Below are 24489 nucleotides of genomic sequence, written 5' to 3'. Positions count from 1 at the left end.
AATTGTTTCACAAATACCATGGCAGGGCCTATTCACAAACTGTATTTTGTATAATGTTTAGTAGTAATAAAATATACTGCTAAAGAACTAAAAACTCTCCCATGCCCTATGGTCCGCTAAACATCTTGCCGATGATGCCCTACTTCTTTCTTTGGATGCTGAAAAAGCATTTGACCGCATCGTGTGGGAATACCTTTTTACCGTCATGCAAAGATTTGGATTAGGCGATCAGTTCATAGCTAAAGTGCGACTACTCTATGATAACCCATCTGCTCAAGTTAACTGTGGAGGTTTTCTCTCTACTCCATTTCCTATTCGGTGAGGTTCCCGTCACTCTCCCCTCTTCTTTTCCTTTTGGCTATGGAACCTTTGGCTGCTGCAATTCGTCAATCGGCTGCTGTGACGGGCGTTCCTCTTCCAATTGGTCATTTAAAAATGTATTTATATGCAGATGATATTCTTCTCACACTTACTGATCTTCCCCGATCTCTCCCTGCTCTCCTCCGTGTCATTGATGATTTTTTGTTCTTTCTCTGGCTATAAGATAAACTGGGATAAGAGCAAAGCCTTACCTATGTCCCTTGGTACTACAAAGGATGCAATCTCTGGTTTTCCATTTCATTGGCAACCTTCTTGGCTTAAATATTTAGGGATACTCCTCAATAGGGGATTGGATAACGTTGTCACGGACAATTTAACTCCTTTAATTGCGCAAATGCAAAGAGACTTCGGTAAATGGAAGGCCGTGGGTTTATCCCTTTGGGGACGGGTTCAGGCGATCAAGATGGTCACCTTACCACGTTTTCTCTATGTTCTGGGTATGCTCCCTTTGACTATTCCTCTGGCTACTCTTCGGTCCATTGAATCCAAAATTAAACTTTTTATATGGGGTACAGCTAAACCGCGTCTCACCTTAGCCAAATTAAAATCCCACCAATTGCAGGGAGGTTTGGGTCTTCCCTCTATCGAGTATTACTCCCTTGCCCTTCATCTTTCCCATCTTTCTTTCTTTTTACCTAAGTCTAAAGACATCCCACAATGGGTTCCACTTGAACACCACTTATTGGCTTCTGGTCCTGGTTTGTCCCATTCATATGGAAAGGATTCCAGCTCTCTTGACCCCAAAAATCCTATATTATCTGCTATGTATAAGTCTTGGCAAAGAAGTCATTGTCTCCTTAAATCTAACTTGCGGCTTCATTTTAATGCTCCTATATGGTCTAACTCGGCTATTCGAGTTCGAGGTCGCACTGTGTCCTGGCCCCTTGGCAGGAGGCTGGTATTCACTCCCTGGAACAACTGTTTCATGGTGATAATTTTAAATCCTTTTCCCAATTCAGTGAGGAATTCCATCTACCGCCCACGCAATCCTGTAAATATTCTCATCTTCAACAAGCTATCACAAAGCATCTAGGCTCCCCACCTGAGATGTTGTCCGCTTCTCCTATTTTATCTTTTCTGAATTTATGGGGAACTTTTAAGGGTGTCACCTCTGGTCTTTATAAGACTTTTCTACATCCTCTATTTTTGCAACCCCCTTCAAAAGCTCTTCAATTGAAATGGCAATCACGTTTATCTGTGACATGCTCAGATACTCAGTGGGATCTCATTCAATTTTGTATTTTTAAAATTCTCCATGAATGGCACTGGTCCCCGGTCAAATTACATCATGCTAAGTTACTTTCGCATTCTTTGTGTTGGAGATGTTCGGCTTCCGGTTGTAATATAACGCACATTATCTGTGAGTGCCCTCGTACTAGGTCATTTTGGCTTTTTGTACGAAAGACTTTGGCTCATTCTATGTCATTACCTTTATCCTTTACCTCTGCAAATATAATTTTACATGATTTTCATGGCCTTTCAAAGTTTACTAAACCCCAGACCCGTCTTCGTCATACTGCTCTAGCCACGGCAAAAATGTATATATTGCGTCATTGGAAGTCTTCATTACCTCCTTCTCAGAAGGAGTGGTTGGTGGCAATGATACAAACAGCTTCCTATGAACGTATAATCTATAATTTGCAGGATCGAGCTTCCATCTTTCTCCAAGTCTGGCCCCCATTCCTGGAAACCACAGTGGATAATGACTCTGTCTCTACTTCTTCTTCTTCTCCGGCTACTCTTCCTTCTTAATTCCACCTTCTTCGCAACATGCTCACTCTCTTTTACTCCTCTCTTCTGCGCTTCTTCTCCTTCTTCTTGCTTCCATATCTCTTCCCAATTAGTTTGCTACTCTGGGGATCCTTTTCTTTTTCTTTCTTTCTCTTTTTCCTTTCTTTTCTTCTTTTCTTTCTTTTACCCCTATTTTTGCCCTATGAATGCTAGAGGATTTGTTGTTTTATGCCTCCTTTGTTATATTTTATTAATTGTTTCCTCATTTATGATATGTTTCATTTTTTCGTCTGCATCTGCATTTGTGATTTATATAAACTTTTCTTAATAAACAATTTCAACACAAAGAACTAAAAAATTCTGTTCACAAACTATGCTGTATTTTCCATTGACAGATGCTGCACATGTAAGTTTACTACTTCGTACTTAGTAGAGAGACTAGGGAAGTGGCTGAAAAGAGGCTTACTTACTACTGAATGTGAGGTGTTTAGGGAAGAGTAAGGGTTAAGGGGGGATTAAGGGAGTTAGGGTAGGGTTAAGAGAGGGACATACAACCACCCATAAGCCCATTGCTATTCACAAGCTGCACTTCTATATTTACCACAGCCGCAAAGGAACCAAAATTAGCATAATATTATTCCAGCTCAAAGCTGGAGTATGTCCAACAGCACACATGGCCAACCAAATCTGCTACTGAAGCACCCTCCGAAAGAAAACAATGGACGTAGGGACTTGAAATAAAACCTACTCAGAAGTCAGGACAAGTTAAATTAATTTATTCAAATTATAAATATACACAGTTTAAAGTTTCAAAAACTATAAAATTAAAACATTTATTAGGCCAGCAGAGCAACATTCCAATGTTCTACAAAGGCTTCTCGAAGCTCGAGGGGATTTATATCCCCTCGAGCTTCGAGAACCCTTTGTTTAATTTGTTAGAACATTCTGCCCTCTAGTGGCAGAATGTTCTTATAGCCTTATACCCCTTGGCAGCAGGGTTATACCGGCTATTAAAGTCCCGCTGTCTAGTTAAAGTCCCTCGCCTTCGGCTCAGGCCTTTAACGATGCAGCGTGCCTTTAAAAGCCAGTATAGCCCGCCAAGGCGGGCCATAAGGCTATATTAGAACATTGGAATGTTGGGAGGTCCATTGAAAACAATGGAGTGCTCCGGGCTTATAATGGCTGGTATAAGCCTGGAGCTCCAACATTCCATTGTTTCTTTGATCACAGCTCTGGCTGTGAACAAAGGCTTCAGGGAGCCTGAGGGGATTCCACCCCTCGGGTTCCCTGAAGGCTTTGTTTTATTTGTTAGAACATTCTGCCCTCTAGCGGCAGAATGTTCTAATAGCCTTATAGCCCTTCGTAGTTGGGCTATACCGGCTATTAAAGTCCCTCTCCCTTGTTAACGATGCAGCAAGCCTTTAATAGCCCGTATTACCCGCTTTTGAGGGCTTAAGGCTATATTATGTAATTATAAAATATTATCATAACAATTTTGAATTCATAAATTAAATTAATGTAACATTCATTTTCATTCAATATCATTACCTTATTTTAATTTATTTGTTATGCAACATTTGTTTATTTGTATTAGAAAGTGTAAACATGGAATACAACTTTACAATTGTAAATAAACAGACCATTGCATTGTGGCAACAAGAGGGATACATACAGGCAAGAGGTCAAACCACTGATACAGGGTAACAGCTCATGAATCCAGCATACAAGGTGAATGTGGCTTCTCAGATATCTCTACTAACCCAGATATGTCATGGGGGGAATAAAGTAGTGTGATAGGAAAAGGGTAATGTTTTAATACATTTTCTACATCACATTTAATTATTATAAATGCATAATAAAACACAAAGTTTTACTTTAGGTGGGAATTTATTTTCCAATTTAAGCTTCAGAAAAATATTTGCATTTCATTTATTGTTTTTAAAGGAATTAAAAATGTAATTGAAAAATTAAATAAATAGTGTTGCAGCAGTTTTATATTTCTCTTTACATTTAAGATACATAAAACTAATTTACTTTAATATTTAACATAAAACATTACTACTTGTTTACATTACATACATATTTTTTACTTCTCTCTACACTTTACCAAAAGGGAATCCACATATTAGAATCCACAGTCGAGTTTGAGATCATCCTATGGTAAATGTATAAGGAACATTTCAAAGAATTTATTAAAATTTATAATAAATCAGTAAATGTTTGTCAATATTCCTAGGCACTTGCAACCAATTCATGGATACTACAACTACTTGCACTACCGTGGACCCTCTAGACTTAGTGGAGAGGCCCCAGTAAGCACAGCAAATGGTGCCCATCTGCCTACCACCAGCTCAGCTGTCAATGGACAATGGAACCGAATCTTCTAACCCACTACAGCATTTATCCCCATGGTCATCCATTCAAAATGAATACTAAGCCTTCAAACTGAACAGTCAACTCCAGTAAGCATGAAGGCATTACAATGCCCACATGCGTTATACCATGTTTTCAGCTGACCTATGTGAAATGTGACTGTTGAAGCAGACAGATCACACATTTAGTAGCTGTTTAAGGACCTGGCTCTGTTCTTGTCCTCCGGACAGTTCCAACATTTGCCTGTCAATGTACATAAACTTCTTTCTTGCACTAATCTAGTGAAGAATACACCCAACAGACTAGACTGAGAAAAAATTAAACAAGAACATATTATGCTTATAAACTCTGAGCATGCTACACCTCTTAATGATATATTTTAAACCCCTACCCTGGTTTGAAAGTTCACTTTACCTCTATTCGTCACAATTTTGCAGAGAAAGTTTAAGATAAAAATTAACTTACTGTGGTTCGAAGTAAAATAACATCAGCTTCTTCTAAGGTGCAGGAGGTGCAGTGAGCCCAGACGTCCCACTCTGGCTTCCAATAGAAGAACAGCATCAGGAACCCCAGAGAGAAGAGGTACCCAAATTGGCAGGCGATGACGCGACACGTCTGTGTCCTGAAGCCGAAGAGCACCTAAGGGTGACAAATAAAGGATACTGAAGCATTAAACAGAATGTGATAAGGCTGCCAATCAAGGGTTACTGGTCAACTCTAAAAGTTGAAGGCATACTCACCTTTCCCAAGCTGTACTGATCAGCAAAGTATTAAACTCTAATACTCTTACATAAAAAAGGCACATATATACAAAACAATGCTCCATGTAAATTGCCTAAAAAGATTTTACAGTCAGTTCCTAGGGGGCACTCATCAACTATTCCTCAAGACACACTGGCCCGCCTTCAGAAGGGTATTTGTGGAACTTACTCCACATGAATTGAAAAAAAAAACATATTGAGGTTTTATGGGTGATTCCAATATGCTGATTTTGCTATTCAAAATGTGCCTTATAACGTTTTCAAAAGAATAAAGCATCTCCCTTCAGTTCCACTTTTGCCTTTTAATAGTGTTGTAGCTGTTTTTGAAGAGTTCATGAACACACTAAAGTTCAGGGCCTAGATCTCTGTGGAGCAGCAGGTGCAGTGGGACTGGGTCCCAGAAGCTTGAGGGCTTCTCTGAACCCTCACTGTCGCTTTCTTTGTTACTCAGACTAAGGGTACTTCCATCCTAGTACTGGTAATGTTTCTCAGATTGCTGTCTTTTAGCCATAATTTGCACCTCAAATATTTTTTTAGTCCTAATATTTTAAAGTATTGATAACAAAGAGCAATTAATTGCACAGATGTCAAATTCCTAGGGCTAATACAGCAGAGCTATCCCTAGCATTAAGACTTCATTGAGATGACAAAGTAGCTCTGCACCCAACTGGACATATCAGGAGGGACAGATATTGTCTCACTCTGACGGCATTGGTCAAAACATTGTCCTTTTACACATATCCATGGGTGACAAGTTTGAAACTTTCATGAATGTGGAGATAGACAAAGAGGGCTGAATGTGAAGGTCCAGATCTAAAATATTTGAATTAGAAAATTGTGCCAAAAATATTATCTACAAAATATCACTCCAATGGAGTTATAACTAGAATACAAAACCAGCGGATCGGGTAACCACGGATCGCCGCTGCCATGGTACCAGTCAAGAGCGGTATGGCCACTCTCTTGTCCCAGTTCACTTTATATCCAGACAAGGCTGCAAAGTCGTCAATGACATCCAATAGAGTCAGTAAAGAGTGGTGGAGGTCACCGGTGTGGAGGTATCTTTTGGAGAGACCACCTGCGAGGGGCAAGAAATTGAGTTTAGGAAAAGGGGTTATTTGACCAACTCAGAATTTGGGATTACCTACATAACCATGAGATTAAGAGGGTATTTTGAAAAGGATGTTCCTTCTTGCAAATTGGCTTAAATTAAAACAGAGCGCATTTAACTGCTGATTACAAATGTTCAACTATCCTCTGTCGCCACACTTCTCCCGATAAGAATGGAAGGCATTTGTGTGGCTGGGCATATCCCCTGCAAAATGACAGGCCTCAAAATGCATGAAGAAATCAAAATGTTTGCAATGTGGCAATTTTCAATTTTAGCAATGTGCGTAGCTGCATTATTTGGGCCCAGACTTGGTCATGACACAGTGAAACCTACTAAACCAAAACATTTCTGATCTTGTCCATTGATGATGTGCTTCATACTGCCCGTGCCCTGCTCAAGGGTGGGAATACACTCTGGGCAAGGTCTGGGGGCAGGAGTAAAATATTCTGCAACAACCCCTGCCTCACACAAGCATGGGGGATGTATAACTGCCCTCCCACATGTTGCCATTGACCAAGGGTAGTTACAAACAAGTTATCTGGACCAAAGCATGTGGTGGAACAGTTCCTATTGTTTTAAAGCTCCCCTGATATTCACAAACATTCAGTTCTATATATAAAAAACACTGAATTTGTTTAAATTCCCTCTCCGCATGCTACCTTGTCTAAGAGTGAGAGAAATGTATTTTGATTTTTATCCAAAGTCCACCATCACCAATGAACTAGAAAGAGCCCTCTGCTCATCAGGCTATGGAGAGACTGACACCTGGAGACCGCTATTTGTTGGCGGGGCACTTCTGGACAAGGGACTGAGAATTCTCTTAAATTCTCGTCACACTATAGACTCTGTACTCTGTGTACAAACTCATGTTGTGGGATTTAAAATATTGTGGTTCCCCTCAAAGAGCCAGTTCTCCCAGAGAGAACTGTCTTCAGGTAGCTGCTAGATCAAGACCAAAGTAGTTTCCATAGGGCCTCTATTGCTGCTTAGATGTTTCCTTTGTATAAATGTAAACAATCAGCTCACTCTTTCCATTTTCATTCATATTTCTTTTCACCTCAACAGTACAAGTCAGTGAAGAAGCCAGGCTTGTAGTCAGGAGTAGTTTTTGAGGGTCAAAGCCCTGGTGAATAAATTGTGATGGCTTTCTCCTGTCAGCATGCACTACAGTTTTGTATACTCCGCAGACATTTTTAAGCACAGCATCATATTTTGTTGTATTACTGAATATTCGTATCACTGTGCTCAAAGGAGCATTAGGGATGAATATTTACAAATCATGCATTTTAATTCAAGATGAACCAGTAACATTGCTCACTGCTGGGTACAATTTGCAGCTCGTGGTACAATTTAAAGCTAACTAGAGCAATTATGTGTTTTCAAACTAAAAGAGTTTTCAAGAGAACTGAATTGGGCATTTGCTAATTTTGACTTAGTATCCTTTTTTTCTAAAAAGGAAAGAAATATTATGTGTATTAAACTTCTAGGTTAGTAACATTGGAGAAACATCTATATAGTGATACAATGTACAATGTACATGCAAACAGTTCACTCTGAGAGGTCTGCAATGTAAGGGATTTCTTTTTCGCTAAAATCCATATGTTTGGGCAAATACAAGCATTTTTAATGTCATAATATTGGCAGGTTTGACCTTGCGATATTTAGCACAAAACCTATAATTCCGGTATGTCACTAGTTACTGTACATATAAGATTTTTTTGACCCACCTTGTATGAGGACCGTAGGTGGTTCACACCTGATACAGCCAATTGCATCTTCTAAATATGGCCATATATGAAGACTAGGGGGCATATGTACAACAGAATGACGGAGCGTGGCGTTCAGCAAAACCTGCTAAGGCCACGCTCCACCATTCTGAAAACGCAGGGAAGCACCGTATTTACAAGGATACAGTGCTAAATTAAGCTGCTCTTCGCCAACGCTTGCATCCTTGCACCATTGTGCAAGGGTGCCTGCAAAAGGTGCCTAATTGGGGGGGATGATTGTTTATGTGCTGGAAAGTGTCCCCCGATTTGTACCTCCTATGCGTACTGCATGGTGCAGCATACATAGAAGTTGCAAATTATCATTTTTTAATGATTGTTTATGTGCAGGAAGGGACACCTTCCTGCACATCAACAATAATTCATGTAATTTTGCTGTTTCTATGTGTGCTGTCAATGCAGCACACATTGAAAAACCAAAAACTAGGCAAAATAAAACATTTTGCGATGTTAAGACTAGATTTTCCCTGGTCTTAATTTTGGCAGCGCCCCATATTTACACCACCCTTGTAAATATGGAGCAGCGTCAAAATCAGTATGTGTTGAGGTGGACCGCCCAGCAGAACACCCATTGGCCACCACTTACACGATTAGGGGGCTTATTACAATATGGCTGAGATACCCGCCACCCCCTCTCAACACAATCCCCAAGGATGGGAAACCGGAAACAGTTCTGAACTTTTTGGAAGACGGGAGGGAGTGACCCTCCCGGCCGTATTTATTAAAATATGAAACAAAATTAAAACATTAAAATAACAGTTTCATATTATGTACAATTTCATTACCACATTGCGATGTTTGGCTAACCTTAACATATTCTCTAATACAAAGGTTCTCCTAGCCGAACTAACATCCTACAAAACATCTAACTTGAGATTTTTGAAATTGTACATCCTAACGTTTAAGGGCCAACGGCAAGGTCGTAACCGGTGTCAAGATCCCTAACCAGACATATCCCCCTCACTTGTGAGGGGCGACCGCACAGAGGTGTACCTCGAGTGCAATTACCAATTTCCCTTGACTTGACGGGGGCCCCAATAAACTCGACGCCACTTAAAGGTCGTCCGAGGACTCGTGTGAGGAATCTAGAAGGTAGCGTAGACCCCCCCCCAAACCCCACACAACTTACCACATCTGCCGTCGCAGATGTCCTGGCCCCGGGAAATTCTCCGGGAGGGGGCTGTAGCCCCCCCTACCCAGGAAGGGGCCTTGACCGCCTTTCCTTTCCTTTCGGCGTCCCATCCTTAGAAGGGACCGCCTTCCCCCTTGAGGGGCCAATGGCCACCTCCTTCGAGCGCTCCCATCCGTAATGGGTGACGCCCACTCATAGGGATCTTCCAATTAGTGCTCACCGATCATGACCTTACCGCCCGACCAAAATAAATACGACAGTTCTAAACTAAATGAGTTCTAAACTAAATGACTAAATTACTTAAAAGACAGTTAAAAGCAACAATTTTATTAAAACATGCTACTGATCAACACTAGAGCAAGATTACTTTATTTGCAAGACATACCACAAATTGACCATTTCTTTATTGCATATTCAAGGTTATCACGATAATAATCCGACCTGCAAACAAAAAGTTACCACATCAACTTTATCAAAACTACTTGCTATCCTCAGGGGCTGGTGGGTGGGTCAAAATTGGCTCTTCGTTCCGTCTCGAGCTCACGTGCAGCGAGGTGGTGCAGCTTCAGAGCACAGGAACAAGAGGATGCTTCCTTGGCTTGTTGCTCCTTTTATCCATCTTCAGGGCGGGCGTAAACCCGCCCCGGCCTGCCCCGAGGGCGTGGCCCGGCCGCGTCAGTGTCTAGGCCAGCCCACTCCAGGGCGGGAAAAAGGCGCGCCCCGGCTACGCCGCTTCGGGCATACCAGCCGAGACTCGCCTCCCGCCCAAGATGGCTTCCCGGGGGGATCGTGGTACTCCATCATACGTTCGGGGGGACCGAATGGTCGCCCCTTTCCATATGGCTGAGATACCCGCCACCCCCTCTCAACACAATCCCCAAGGATGGGAAACCGGAAACAGTTCTGAACTTTTTGGAAGACGGGAGGGAGTGACCCTCCCGGCCGTATTTATTAAAATATGAAACAAAATTAAAACATTAAAATAACAGTTTCATATTATGTACAATTTCATTACCACATTGCGATGTTTGGCTAACCTTAACATATTCTCTAATACAAAGGTTCTCCTAGCCGAACTAACATCCTACAAAACATCTAACTTGAGATTTTTGAAATTGTACATCCTAACGTTTAAGGGCCAACGGCAAGGTCGTAACCGGTGTCAAGATCCCTAACCAGACATATCCCCCTCACTTGTGAGGGGCGACCGCACAGAGGTGTACCTCGAGTGCAATTACCAATTTCCCTTGACTTGACGGGGGCCCCAATAAACTCGACGCCACTTAAAGGTCGTCCGAGGACTCGTGTGAGGAATCTAGAAGGTAGCGTAGACCCCCCCCCAAACCCCACACAACTTACCACATCTGCCGTCGCAGATGTCCTGGCCCCGGGAAATTCTCCGGGAGGGGGCTGTAGCCCCCCCTACCCAGGAAGGGGCCTTGACCGCCTTTCCTTTCCTTTCGGCGTCCCATCCTTAGAAGGGACCGCCTTCCCCGTTGAGGGGCCAATGGCCACCTCCTTCGAGCGCTCCCATCCGTAATGGGTGACGCCCACTCATAGGGATCTTCCAATTAGTGCTCACCGATCATGACCTTACCGCCACAGGCCGGATAGTTGACCGGCTATCCGGACCCCCCACAACACTCCTACCTAAAGGTCATGTCTTAAAGTCTTTAGCCAGGCTATACAGTCTCCTATGAGTAACTCGTTCCCCACCCGGGACAAATGAACACCATCCCCCAAATACATACTGTCACCAGTAATACAACCATGCGAAATAGAATGCAGTGTATTGGAACGGAACAATCTACTCACTTTGTTATTAATTTTCCTTACTGAATGGTTTAAAGCAGAAACCGAAATAGCCCCCCGCCATACCTTACGTGGGATCATATGTGACCATGCAATTGTGCACCCCGGAACTCTCCTCGCCAACCAACTTACAGTGGAAATCATCGCCTCAAGAAGAAGTCGTCTACCAGTGGTGACCAAATCATTGCCCCCAAGATGTACTATGACTATAGACGGCGGTGACCTCGTCCGCCCTAACAAACCCTCAAAAAATGATTGAAACTGGTCAATACAGAGTCCGCCCTTTCCGTAGAAGGACACACTGTACCCGTATTCCCCAGCCACGTGATTCATGTCACCTGCTTTGAATACGTCCGCGGCTCGCCTCACGTATGAGTGGCCCACGACCCACACCTCCTTTTTCACAGCCGGTGAAGTATGACCGCTGGCCCGGTGTTGGGTCGACTGCATAGTCCGCCCCGCCTCGTAGGCTTGCGCAACTGAAACCAAACAAAAAACAAGAAGCGTGAGTACATCGTTACAGCTTCACAACATGTGCAACCGCACATACCTCTTATAACAATCGGAGGACCAACGCCCCACACGTTTAATTTGTTCGACATTCAGACCCCTGGCCGTAGCCTCTGTAGCAGCCCCTATCCGAAAGGAATGGGTCCCAAACTCGCCCGGGTTCAAGCCCGCAGCCGTAATCGACATCGCAAGCACCCGCTGAAACTGAAACCTCGTCAGTGGGGTGGCGTCAGCGTGTCTCAACAAGGCCCCCCCCATGATGCCACCCTTTGTGCTAAATACTCCTCTACACAACTCACCGGGCACATGGAGGACCCGGGGATCCTTCGTATCATTATGCAGTCCCCCATCGAACCCTGATCGGTCTTGGACTTGACAAATGAGACAGTCATTGTCTCCCCCCTGACTTGGATGTGCTCTCGGCACAGTCCCCCCATGGTATCCTGCTTGTTCCTCGCCACTAATTTGCTTACCCGCATAGCCCCATGAAATGCTAGCACAAAAGCGGCTCGGAATAACAATGCTTCATACTGGGATGAACATGTTGCAGGCAGTACAGATAACAACAAAGCCAACCTATCCAGACCTATCGGGCGCCTTTCATCTACTCTGCGACCCTCAAGGCGTTGCCACCCACGTAGCGCTTTTTGCACAACGAAAGACGCTGTCGGGTCCTGGATCCCATGAGCCCTAGCCACAAAGGAAATGGCGGCCCGATGCCTTTGAGCCGTAGCCACTGATTTGCCTGCCTGACGTAAGGATAGCAGGAATTTCACTACCAACTCCTCCTGGCCCCAAAGCTCCCCTCTAGCTGCCCCCAAAAAGGCCCAATAGGAACGGAACGCCCCTTCATATGCCTTCCTCGTCCTGGGTGCTAAACTCTCTCCCACGAGGTTCTGTAGTTCGGGGCACCGAGAGACCAGAGAGCTTCGGGAAAGGGTGCTGCCACCGGGTCCGCTGTGGGCAGAAAACCCCAGAAGGCCTGCATACGAAAACGAGAAAGCGCATCAGCCGCCTGGTTCATCACCCCCGGGACATGTTTTGCCTTAAATAGTACATTCAATTGCATACACAATAACACAATTTCCTTGAGCAATCTCAGAATCCATTTGCATCGTGCTGCCTGGCTATTGATACACTCAACCACGGTCATGTTATCAGACCAGAATACCACAGAGTGATCTCTGAACCCCTCGGGCCAAGTTCTCAGGGCCACCAGAATGGGGAAAAGTTCCAGGAAAGCAATGTTACTTGTCAGTCCACTATCATGCCACCATGACGGCCATTTTTGTGCCGACCACTGAGTGCCGAATATGGCACCAAAACCAATGCTCCCTGCCGAATCTGTCCACAGCCCCAGCTCCTCAGAGGACACCGCCGGTTTGTTCCAGACAATTCGACCATTGAAATCCGCCAGAAATGCCAACCAAATGCGCATGTCCTGGCGAACCTCTGCCGAGAGCCTTGTGCGATGATGACCCTCCTTCAGGCCGACCATGGCTTGAGCGATCGAGCGGGAAAAGGGGCGGGCCATCGGTATTACTCTTAGGGCAAAATTCAACTGTCCCACCAATTGTTGTAATTGATGTAGCTTAACCTTAGACTCATTTATACACATTTGCAGGGATGCCCTGAATCTTAACACTTTGTCACCTGGTAAACGAAAACAACCTTCTTCGGAGTCGAGCTCGATCCCCAGAAACTCGAGGCAAGTCGAGGGACCCACAGTCTTACCTGGTGCCAATGGCACGCCAAACTGATTCATCAAGACACAAAATTCAGTCAAAGCCTGTCCACATTCCGGATCCCCGGCTGCCCCCAGAAACAAAAAGTCATCGAGATAATGCATAACATGTTGAAACCCCGTCTTCCTTGTGAAGACCCATTGCAGGAAACAACTGAACTTTTCAAAATAGGCACAAGATATAGAGCACCCCATCGGCATACACCTATCCATGTAATAGTGACCCTGAAACATGAAACCAAGGAGACGCTGATCGTCTGGATGTACCGGGAGCAACCGGAACGCTGACTCGATATCAGATTTTGCCATCAGCGCACCGGGCCCCAGGCGATTCAATATGGCTACGGCCTCATCGAAGGATGCGTACCGCACCGAACACACTTCCGGGTCTATCGCATCGTTTACGGAAAGACCAAGTGGGGCTGATAAATTATGTATCAGCCGAAACTCACCCGGGTCCTTCTTGGGGACCACCCCTAAAGGGGAACAAACAAAGTTAGCAACTGGTGGCACATTAAATGGACCGGCGACTCGACCTCGAGTAACCTCTTTCCCGATCTTTTCCTGTACCACGGTCGTATGCTGCAAGACCGATATCTGGTTTTTACATTTCGCTATACCCTGAAACTCCCCCACTGGGATGCGGAAACCATATGAAAATCCGTTGCGCAACACCCCAGCGGAAGCGTGATCCGGGTATTCGCTGAGCCAGGGAATCATTGCCATGGTATCAATCGGGGTAGGTAAAGGCGCCCCTCGGACTATGTCAGACCTGTTTGGCGCCTCCTCTCCCCCATTATCACCTGTTTTGGCTCTGCACATGGACTCAGGATGGGATGATTGCCCACACCCCCCACATTCGTGCCTAAATTTGCATGACCCCTGGGGCCTAGTACATTTCCCCCTGTTAAAGTTCCAACAAACCCCCCTTTTAATTGCGTTGCCGGCTGGCCTCGAGTGATTGTCGTTACTCGTACCTGATCGAAAGGGCGTCCCCGCATATTGGCGGGAGGATTCACCCACGTTACTCCCTACCAATGGCACCTTCAACATACCAGAGTCCTCCATTTTTGACCAGGACACAGAATCATAACAATCCCAATTATTATCATGCTCTTTCGCTTTTCTGAAAATATTGTCGTAACAAAACCAATGATTGCCCTCGTGAGATACTGAATACCCCATGATCCGTGACTGATAAATCGGCAATTCGGGCAGCAATTCGGGCCTACGTTCACCCAAAATGGATGTAAAAACCCCCCATGCCTTGCCCCAATTACCAATGTTTTCATTTACCTTAAAGGCGGCCATCTTTGCGCGCCAAACACTTGGATGCATGAGCTCTTTCTGGCTCTTAACATGCTCCATTTCATAATGGTCGGTAAGCAACGAGAAGATGTTTATATATTCGCCTGCCCATATCTTCTCTTTAATAGCCAGAGGGACATGCTGACCCAGTTTTTCCCTCCGAGAGGGTGCCGACTCATCCCTCGCAATCGGCAATGGCCGCTTACCTGAACCAGAAGCTGTATCAGCGACTGGGACTGATGGCGATGGTGCCTTCGTCGTTTCCCTTGTTTCCCGCAGCTGCCTCATCAACACCTGCGCGTCGTCAGCCGTGGCGCCCTTGCTACCTTTACCCAACCACGCTGCTAATTGTGCTGCCAGCTCGGGCGGCATATCCTCCCCGGACACGGGGGTGACCACTACGGGAATCGGATTCCCTTCCTCCGGCAAAGGAGTGGGTGCTTCGAGTGGGGTACAGGGAACTGGGACGTCTCCCCCTGCTGCTCCCTTTCTGGGCCTCTTGCCTTTTCCTCCTGGAGCTGCTCCTGCCAGAGGACGTTTCGGCCCCCCTTCCTCGTCTTTCTCCGCCATTCGCTTTTTTAAGTCGGTCACCTTCTTCATGAGAACATGCAGCATCTGGTCGGTAGTCATTCGCTTTCCCGCCTTCTTAGGCATTCTCCGACAGAGTATCTGAAAAACAAACAAGAACGATTACAACGCTCAAAATTGGCTCTTCGTTCCGTCTCGAGCTCACGTGCAGCGAGGTGGTGCAGCTTCAGAGCACAGGAACAAGAGGATGCTTCCTTGGCTTGTTGCTCCTTTTATCCATCTTCAGGGCGGGCGTAAACCCGCCCCGGCCTGCCCCGAGGGCGTGGCCCGGCCGCGTCAGTGTCTAGGCCAGCCCACTCCAGGGCGGGAAAAAGGCGCGCCCCGGCTACGCCGCTTCGGGCATACCAGCCGAGACTCGCCTCCCGCCCAAGATGGCTTCCCGGGGGGATCTTGGTACTCCACCATACGTTCGGGGGGACCGAATGGTCGCCCCTTTCCATTACGCCATTGCAGATACAGGTCTGACTGACCTCCGGTAAGCGGTCCCAACTACAGAATTACGATGCTACAACACATGGTGCGGTCGCATACTCCCATTTCCCTATGGGAGCTTGGGCTGCGGCTGTAAACCTGTGAGAAAATCTGTTTATCCCTGCACCGCGTGGCAGGCACCTCAAGGTGCAGCGGATAAACAGGTGGGGCACCATAGCTGCACCCTTGGCCCCCAACCGGAGGCCGCAAACAGAATGTGGGCCTGCTAGAGGCCATCTAACTTGCTTTTTAACAGGCTTTCCATGTCAGAAAGCCTGGCATGGAAAGACTGTCGGAAACCGAGCATCGTAATCCCAACGGAGGAAACGCTGTCCATTGGGATTACGGGCTGTCCTCTGACTTGTCAGTTTCAATTCTGACTGCCTATATTGGAAATAGGTGGTCGGAATTGAAACTGACAATCTTGGTCAGAAAGCCTCGAAACGAGATCGCAATAGGCCCCTAAGTATTGCATGAAAGGGGGCCTTATTTACAAGGTGGTGTTAGCTCAGGCTTGTAAATAAGGCAAAGCCCCTATCACCACTGGAACGTTGCACAAACTGATGTTCCTGTGATGAAGGGGCTTCTAAATATACTCCTCCTAAGTCTTTATCTCGCTGCTGCCTTTTTTTTTGAAGAGTATGCAATGCACTTGAAATCAAGACCAAAACATCTAAACTATGCTGCTATTCTTGGGCAGCGGCATTGTGGGGGGGGCATACAGCCTGATTTGCTGGGCCCCTGCAGCATCTCCCCCAATCTCTTATGGCTACAACTTTGTAGGAAGTCCATAGAAGTGACCCCTTCTCTGGGTAGTTGATGGACAGATGTGAGACTGTGTTAATTATTGATTTCGTTGCATCCTTCTCTGTTTATTTCCCTTCACCTTTCTTTTCTTTGTTTTTCCAGGATATACGGATGGCTATGGTCACATGTATGGTCAGAGTTAGACCTCTGGGGTCAGAGTTCATAAATGTATTAGATAGAAACAAATTGAATTTAGAACCTAACTATTGAATTGACAGTTACATGACTGGTTAGTAGGCCTAGAATAAAGAATGTCAAATGGAAAAATATAGTAGCCATTCTATAAATAGAAAATGTCATTCTTTTTGAGTGATGGAATCTGCATTAACCACTAATTCTCACATTGTGCAGTATGTAGAGCAAAGCTGCTCCAGCCCGTTTATCTTTTTCTCTGCTTGTGAAGCATGATGACCTTGTCTTCATTTAGTATTATACTTGGAGGTAACAAATATTATGATACAAAAATATTGTAGACAATACATCAACAATAAATTATCAAGAACATATACTCAAAAGTATTTCACATTATATTAACTTTAAGTAACTTAACAAAAAATATTACATATAAACAATATATATATATGTATATTACCTACTGGCGGTCGCCAGTAGGTAGTTATAGTTAGGATTTTTTTCAATGTTAATTCTCAAAATTCTATTTAGAATAACGTTGGCGCCGGTTGAGGAATCTGCCTGAAAATTTCCTCAAAATGGCCTCTTTGAGCTCTGGTCCTTCCCTGAAAGTTTCGGGGGGATTCGTCAAGCGGGGGCCGAGATAAAAGGGGGGGTCCCAAAACGCGTTTTCCCTATGTTAATTTCCATAGGGCGGTCGATTTCACTTTTAGCCCGAACGGCTGAATGGATTTGCACCAAACTTGGCAAAATTGTAGGGACTGGTAGCCCGATGTCCCTTTGCTATGTCTCAAGATATGTGCTCCAGTGGATTTTGAGTAATTTAGGTTAAAAAAAATATATATATCTATAAGCGCGCCCCGGTACGCGCACCGGGGAGCGCACCGGGCGCGCCACGCGACTTGCGCACGGAAAGCTGATTGGCTCTCGGGTGTCTGTAAACATTCGAAACAATCCGGAGCGGCCGCCATCTTGTGTCTCGGTAAAATCGAGACACAAGAGGTGGTAAAAACAAAGGGGCAAATGACCATAAGGGGGTAGGGATAGATCCCCCCTGACTCCCTAGGTTTGATGTGAGGGCTATAAAAGGGCCCCGCGGGGCAAAAAAAAGTAAATTTTTTTTGCTTTGCGCGGGGGGAGCGCCCGGTACGCGCACCGGGGAGCGGACCGGGGAGCGTCCCATGGGGAAAAATGAATGATAGAGTTTTTAACAAATGTAGCCATTTTTAGAAATTGGAGGTAGTTCGAAAAGAACTGGTTTTTTTCTTCTTTTTGTTGTTTTATATTTTTTTATTGTTTTTTTGAACATTTTGTACTTTTTTGGGGTTTTCTGAACAGTTTTATATTTTTTTTGTATTTTTCATGGGGAGAAACGAAAAAACAGGGAATTGAAAATGGCTCAACTGGAGCAAAAAAAAAAGAAAAGAAATAATTGGGGTTGATTGGGGCATTTATGGTTGTCCCCAGCAAGGACGATGAGCTTCACGCTCTGTTCTCCATAGGAGATGGTCTTCCCACAATATTTGCATGTGATTCTGAAATCAGCAAATCGTGGCTGAATGCACGGCATCGTCTCACTTTCCTCTGGTGCAGACGCAGTGGGTTGCTTCCTTTTTGAGCTGGTTCGTGTTGATTGGGGAGCGTTACTGGCCAGTTCCCTCATCTCTGCAGCAGAATAGTTTATAGGATGCTTGTGCTGCATGTGACGGATCATTATGTGATTTCCAAAGGAATATTTTTTATTAGGGTTCCCCCTAGAAAGTTCCATGTCACAGATCAGGCAAGTCACCTTGGTTGCATTTACCTTTTTCTTCCCCTGTGGAACCGAAAAAAACTCCCAAATAATATGTGGTCTGGGCTGGTATGGGGTATTATGTTCTTGGAGAAATGGTCTCCTCACTTCTTCCTCCTCCTCCTCCTCTTCCTCCTCTTGTTGACCACCAATGAAATCTTGTGGTGGTCCTCTTGGTTGTTGTGGTGGTGGTGGTGGTGCAGATGCACCAGCTGCTGCTGCTACTGAAGCCATTATAATGATCAAAATGGTACAGAGAGGTACAAGCAGGTCTTCCTAAGTCAAAGGGCAAAGTCAGAATAAGGAAAAAAGGTGGGGTCTTTCATTATTTGGAAAAAAACTGTCCTGAACCAATGAAAAGTGTTATTTTCAGGTCACAAGACCAGGGGCTTCATCATTATGAAACCAAAACTGTTATGAACCAATGAAAAGTGTTATTTTCTGGTCACATGACCCGACGCGCTTACGCTACGCTCCGCGGGGCGCGCCCGGGGGCGCGCTCCGGTATCGCGTAGCGTAAGCGCGTCGAAAGTTTACGAGTGCTTCCGGGTGCGCTTACGCCGTGCGTTTTACGCAGACGCAGCTACGCGATACGTCACGATCATGTTTTCGTTCGCGATAATGGCGCTTACGGGACGCTAACCGGTGCGCGCCCCGGGGCGCTTCATCTAATTACGCTTTCCGGTGCACTCCCTGGGGCGTGCACCGAGAGCGCACCAAGGCAAAAAAATAAAAAAAATATATATATATTAAAAAAAAATAGGCAAAATTGTAGGGACTGGTAGCCCGATGTGCCTTTGCTATGTCTCAAGATATATGCTCAAGTGGTTTTAACGAAAGTTAACTTTGAAAAAATATATATTGAGCTACATTAGGATTTATATATTTTAGAGCCCAAATGTAGCCCAAATGTAGCCCAATGTAGCCCAATATAGCTCAATGTAGCCCAAAGATGGCCACCAGAGACAAAAAAAACAAATGTAGCCCAAATATCAGCCAGATGTAGCCCAAATATAGCCCAATGACAGAATGTCCCAGAGTGTTCTAAAGAACAACTAGTGCGCTAACAGTCTTACTTATAAACTGAGATTTATAGTTAGGAATTAGCATTTAAAAAACCTTTGAAATTCACTGAAAAAACCATAGGTTTCTCACCAGTTATAGTTAGGAATTAGCATTTAAAAAACCTATTAAATTCACTGAAAAAAACAGAGGTTTCTCACCAGTTATAGTTAGCTGGAAATTTTACTGACATAAAACCATTGAAATTCCCACGTTATAGTTAGTTGGACTCACTATATCTTGCGCGTGCAATGCACTGCTGATGACGGCACATATTACATCACTCATGACATGGTCAGTGACATCACTCATGATATCACTCATGACACCATCCTTGTGACAGAGTGACAGACCTCCTTTCACTGTAATGTAACCCTTGAAACACATATTCAAAAATAGAAACTATTTTTTTTTTTAATGGAGATAACCATATCAGTTACAACAACCAATTCAGTAATTCCACCATCTATATACACATCTACTCATTCACAAACAGTTCAATATACTCCCTCATACATATACTCACTCATCATATGTATTGATACACCTATATATCCTGTTACACACTGACAGTCATCCAAAAGTTACTCACACACATACTCACACATGCAAATAAACAATTGAACATCCATTTATTTGCATATAGAGCTATACACACATTACCACCTTACTTCTATTGAAATTAAAACATATTTATTCTCTTAAACAAACACATATAGAAACACATACTTATTTAAACAGGAACTCTTACAATCTCTTACTCTCACATATACTCACTTATATAAATCAATATTCACATATACTAGATTAAAACATATGTAGTTACTGATAAAGACAATAGTGAGACAGTCATTCACTCACTAACATACACATATACACACTCATTCATCCATACAGTCCTGCACATATGCTGTCTTCAAAACTTATACAAACAGAGAGTCAGTCAATCATGCATCTATGTGCTAAGTAATACCCCCACCAAACCATATAGACACTCAAACTGATACTAAAAAAACATATAATAACCCATGTACATACACATGTAGCTACTCACCAACCCATGCAGCTACTTATACACAAAGTGAAACACTAACACATATATTTAAAAATTTAAACATTACTCACTAATATTTATTTTTCAGAAAGACACACATTCACTGGATGGTGTCATCAGTGATGTCATGAGTGATGTCACTGACCATGTCATGAGTGATGTAATATGTGACGTCATCAGCAGTGCATTGCACGCACAAGTTATAGTGAGTCCAACTAACTATAACGTGGCAATATTTATATATATATATATATATATATATATATATATATATATATATATATATATATATATATATATATATATATATCAGCAACAGTAAGTTATTAAAACTCACCAACGACCACTCCAATCGTGCTGTATTTAACCCCTTCCATGCTGATGACAGAACGGTTCCGTCATCAGCTACGGGTGAGCTGTGCTGATGACGGAACCGTTCCGTCATGAGCCCGTTAGAACCTTAGAACCCTCAGCACAGCGCGAAAATTCGCGCCGCGCTGAAGGGGTTAAGATCTTTTGCGAGATCAAATAGTTCATAGCTATTTGCAGCCCATACAGAAACCATTGGGCACTTTGAAGGATACTAAAGGCTTTTTCCCTTGCGGAAAATGCAAAGCCTGTGTAGCAAGCAAAAGGACATTGACATACCAAGTCCCAGGCATGAAGAATGGGAGGAGGATAACTAAATTTATGTCATGTCACACAGATTTTGCAGTTTATTGTTTAATGTGTCCTTGTATGTTACGGTACGTGGGGAGTACCATTAATCCTGTCAAATTGAGGATATTAGAACACATGCGGGCCATTGCAAATAAGGACTTTACGTACCCTGTGGCCCGACATTTCTCTAAAACACAACAGTGACAGGAATCTTCTCAGGTACTTTTGTTTGGACCAAGTAGCAGACAATCCTAGAGGGGGCAACAGATTGCTCACACTCAGGAGACTAGAGTCTCGTTATATCATAGACCTGGAGACTAAAGCACCCGGAGGCCTAAATATGGGAGAAGAACTGGCCTCTCATTTGGGGTAATAATGTGTATTTCTGTGTTATGAAATTTATTTGAGCTGTATACTGAGTTTCCAATATTGAGGGAAAATGCCTATGATATGTCTTCAGTAATGTTTCGAGTGTTTTCTGTTTTTGTCTTTTGTTTTTGTTGATGGATGACGCTACTATTAGCAACATTCAGCTAGATGAATTGCTTTAGTTTTTTAACTACACCGAAGTTGTGGCAGTCCTATTGGGCTGCAATTGCCGATCCACTGCAAGATTTTGTCCGACTTTATCACATTACAGTTTTGTGTTAGGTTCGGGAGTTGAGTTTTTCTCAACAATGCATTGTTATCCTAGCCATAAAATGTATCAATATTGTGTACAATATCTTGGTTGGGTTTATGAGACTTTGCTTTTGCCGATATACGGCAGTATTTCGGTGTGTTGAATTCGATAGCAATTCATGTGACATTGTGTTAAAAACTTACACTATAAGATGGCGCCCAAAGCTGCGTAACTGAATTAGTCCTTTGTTTGTTTTTATCTATTTTTGCAAACATTGAAAATGACGCCGCGCACTGAATTTCAGATGTGAACATTGAGAAAGGGAGGGCTCTCCCGAAACGCGTCTGTTGTCTGTGAAATAAACCGCCCTGCTAAGAGATATTGCCGCTGGGGAGTGCTTATTTGTCCTATGACCCGGCTGGGTATTTTTTAGGATTTGGAGCTGTGATATATATATATATATATATATATATATATATATATATATATAGCAACAGTAAGTTATTAAAACTCACCAACGACCACTCAATCGTGCTGTATTTAAGATCTTTTTAATGGAGACAGCATAGCATGACGCGTTTCGCCTTCTCAAGGCTTAATCATATGCAAATTCACTACGGATGGGTTCGTTAGCTTTTTAAATCAAACGTGACTTTAAACATTGAAAAGGGACTAATGCCCAACAGTTCGAACTATTATATATATATTTTACCTACTGGCGGTCGCCAGTAGGTAGTTCTAGTTAGGAATAAGTTTGCATAGGAAATCCACAACATTCTATTTGGAATAACTTTGGCGCCGGTGGACGAATCTTCATGAATTTCTCCTAGAAAATGGCCCGCTCCTTCCCTGAAAGTTTGGGGGTAATTCGTCAAGTGGGGGCTGAGTAATAAGGGGGTCCCAAAACGTGTTTTCCCCATGCAGTTTTCTATAGGGACCTTTAGCCAGGGCTACAGGCCGAACGGCTGGACGGAATTACTCGAAATTTGGGGGAGAGGTAGAGTTCTGTTCACAGATTGTGCTTTTTGTTAAATGGTGGAAGTCCGTTCAGTAGTTTCTGAGAAAATTGCAAGTAAAATTATAGCGATATCAGCACACGTACGGAAATCCGTTCAATTACGAGCGCGAGCTGCATGCTGATTGGCTGTGAACTGTCTGTCAACACTAGAAACCGGGAAGTGTTGGTGGCCATCTTGTGCCTCGGTAGAACCAAGTCACCAGAAAACAGTAAAACAAAGTTGAGAAATAAGGGAAGGGGGCAGGCTAGAAACATTCAGAAACTCTTGGCACGCTCAGGGGGTCGTACATGGATGTTTAGGCTCTATTTTATTTTTTTTTATAATGAAAAATTGCAGCGTACGCGTACGGAAATCCATACAATTACGTGCAGGAGCTGGATGCTGATTGGCTGTCAATACTCCAAAACAACAAAAAGTGTAGTAAGGGTCTAAGGGATATTTTAAGACCTGCCCGGGTTACAATCCCCTAATAACAATATTCATAACAAAGAAACCCAGGGGTCTAGAGGATCTGTCTACTGGTTTTCGAGGCACTTAGATAGGCATGGTTGACCACTGATTGAGGTTCCTGTGTATCCTCCCCTCTAGACCGCTGGGTTTCTTTGTTGTGAATGTCAATACTCCAAATCAGTAAGTGTTGGCAGCCGTCTTATTTGTCACGAGAGCCGAGTCACAAGAAAACAGTAAAGCAAAGTTGAGAAATAAGGAAAGGGGGCAGGGTAGAAACATTCTGAACCTATAGTGTTGGTCAGGGGGTGGTACATGGAACTTTAGGCTCAATTTTTTTTTTTTAAATAATGAATCGCGGGGTACTCGTCGAGTACTCGTATGCAGTGGAAAGGTGGGAAAAAAAAATAGAAGTCTGTTTTATTCATTAGGTCCCGGGGGGAAAATTACGGGGTCAAATATTTTGCATAATGGGGGCTTGTAAGGTGCCTCGAGCACTGGGGAACGGCACTGCTGTGGTTTTATTTTGAAGTATGCGGGGGGTTATGGTCCTATTCCCAGCAGTCTCGGGGAACAGCACCCCTCGGGTCTTTTTAAAAAAAAATATGTTTTGAGTTCTCCCTCCCTCTATCCCCGTACACATCGCAGGGAATGCCACGTTTTAAGGGCAGTAATATGCAGAATGATCTTGCAGCTACGGGTATCTGAAATGTCTGGGTTTTTTTATTAATGTTGGGAGGGTGAGCTTGCTAATACGTCCTTGTTACTTCCCATGGAAGCCCATGTTCTGGTGTTAACCTGGGTTTCTATGGGAAATAACAAGGCTGTATTATAAAGCTCATTATTGCTGTTTTATCTGCAGATTCCTGCCAATAAAACGGCGATAATTTTTACACCGGTATTTGATAATATGCACCTAAGTTTACTGGTCAAAAAAAGAGCAATGGGCCATATTATCAACAAAAGGCGATACATTATCGCCGCTTTTATCGGCAGGAGACTGCCGATAAAGCGGCGATAATGGTCTTTATAATATGCCCTTGCGAATTACCATAGCAGCCCATGTTAATACCAGAACCTGGGCTGCCATGTGAATTTACAAGGGCATATTATCAAGCCCATTATCGCCGCTTTATCGGCAGTTACTGGCGATAAAAGCGGCGGTAATGTATCGCCTTTTGTTGATAA

General features: G+C 43.8%; 1 protein-coding gene across 1 annotated transcript in view; it reads right to left on the bottom strand.

Annotated features, from left to right (window-relative positions):
• LOC147684257 (putative cation-transporting ATPase 13A4) overlaps window positions 1-24489 on the bottom strand; it is a 301484-nt gene that overhangs the window by 224157 nt on the left and 52838 nt on the right. Inside the window, exon 2 of the mRNA XM_086944654.1 lies at window positions 4951-5124. Within this exon, the coding sequence (XP_086800780.1) occupies window positions 4951-5124 (174 nt within the window). The remainder of the gene's footprint in view (window positions 1-4950; window positions 5125-24489) is intronic.

Source organism: Lissotriton vulgaris, chromosome 11 (genome assembly GCF_964263255.1).
Source record: "Lissotriton vulgaris chromosome 11, aLisVul1.2, whole genome shotgun sequence".
Classification (NCBI taxonomy): Eukaryota; Metazoa; Chordata; class Amphibia; order Caudata; family Salamandridae; genus Lissotriton; species Lissotriton vulgaris.
This window is presented reverse-complemented; position numbering and strand designations above follow the sequence as displayed.